The 934-nt window shown below is 53.1% G+C and overlaps 2 protein-coding genes across 2 annotated transcripts in view; one reads left to right on the plus strand and one right to left on the minus strand.

Annotated features, from left to right (window-relative positions):
• The window catches only part of LOC119592234, a 22,842-nt gene that overhangs the window by 9,828 nt on the left and 12,080 nt on the right, over positions 1–934 (plus strand). The window lies entirely within an intron of this gene.
• LOC119592233 overlaps positions 1–934 on the minus strand; it is a gene marked incomplete at its 3' end in the record, with an annotated part of 12,371 nt that continues 11,437 nt past the window's right edge. Inside the window, 1 exon segment of the mRNA XM_037941064.1 lies at positions 1–914. Coding sequence (XP_037796992.1) covers positions 61–914 — 854 coding nt within the window.

A 934-nucleotide genomic window follows, 5' to 3' on the forward strand; every position in this document is an offset into this window, starting at 1 on the left:
GTATACGCCATTCCCTCTCGCACACAAGCATACATGTGTCCCTACACAGTACATATTTTTTTACGAATACACAGTATTTATGATGGCTGCTCTCTTCCTCAGCCCTTCCGTTGTGCTCAAGTTACAAATTCCTTCCCTTTCATTGTCATCTTTACGGACATCAACCTCGCAATCCACGTCCTCGCTCTCTGGAAGAGCATCCTTGTGCTTGATCGCGATATTATGCAAAACAGCCGCACTGCAAATAGCCATCATGGAGGTATTCAGTTTTGTACGGAGTTGCGAAGACAGGACCCTGAACCTTCTCTTCCACATGCTAAACGCCATCTCGATGTTACTCGTCTTGGCGTGGGCCGTGTTGTACTTGAATTCCGCCTCTCTCGTGGGGTTGGTCACGGGCGTCATGAGGTACGGGCGGAGAGGGTACGCCGAATCCCCGAGCAAATGCCCTACGTACTGGCCCTGTTCCAGTTTCCTGCACAGGTCACTGTTGGCGAAGATCCTGCTGTTGTGGACGGACCCGGGCCAGCGACAAACGATGTTGTAGAATTCCAGGTTGGGCCCGCAGACGCCCTGGACGTTGAGGGAGAAGAACCCCTTCTTGCATATGAATTCCTCGGCGCGCTCCCCGCCCGGACTCTCGATCGGGATGTGCGTGCAGTCGATGGCCCCGAGCACGCCGGGAAAGCCAGCGATGTCCTGGAACTTCTGACTGACGGCTTGTATGGCCTGGCTGTCGGGGAACTGGACATAGCGGTGGAAATTGCTTGCTATGGACTGCAGCGTTTCTTTGACGCAGGTGCTGAGAAACTGCTGCGAGACTTCGAAATCGTCTGCAATGGCCAGCTGCAATCCGCCAGTAGTCATCCATCTCAAGGTTATAAGAAGCCTTATGTGTGACGGTACGGAGGCACCTATGAAATGGAAAAAAGGA

This window comes from Penaeus monodon, chromosome 29 (assembly GCF_015228065.2).
Source record: "Penaeus monodon isolate SGIC_2016 chromosome 29, NSTDA_Pmon_1, whole genome shotgun sequence".
Lineage (NCBI taxonomy): Eukaryota > Metazoa > Arthropoda > Malacostraca > Decapoda > Penaeidae > Penaeus > Penaeus monodon.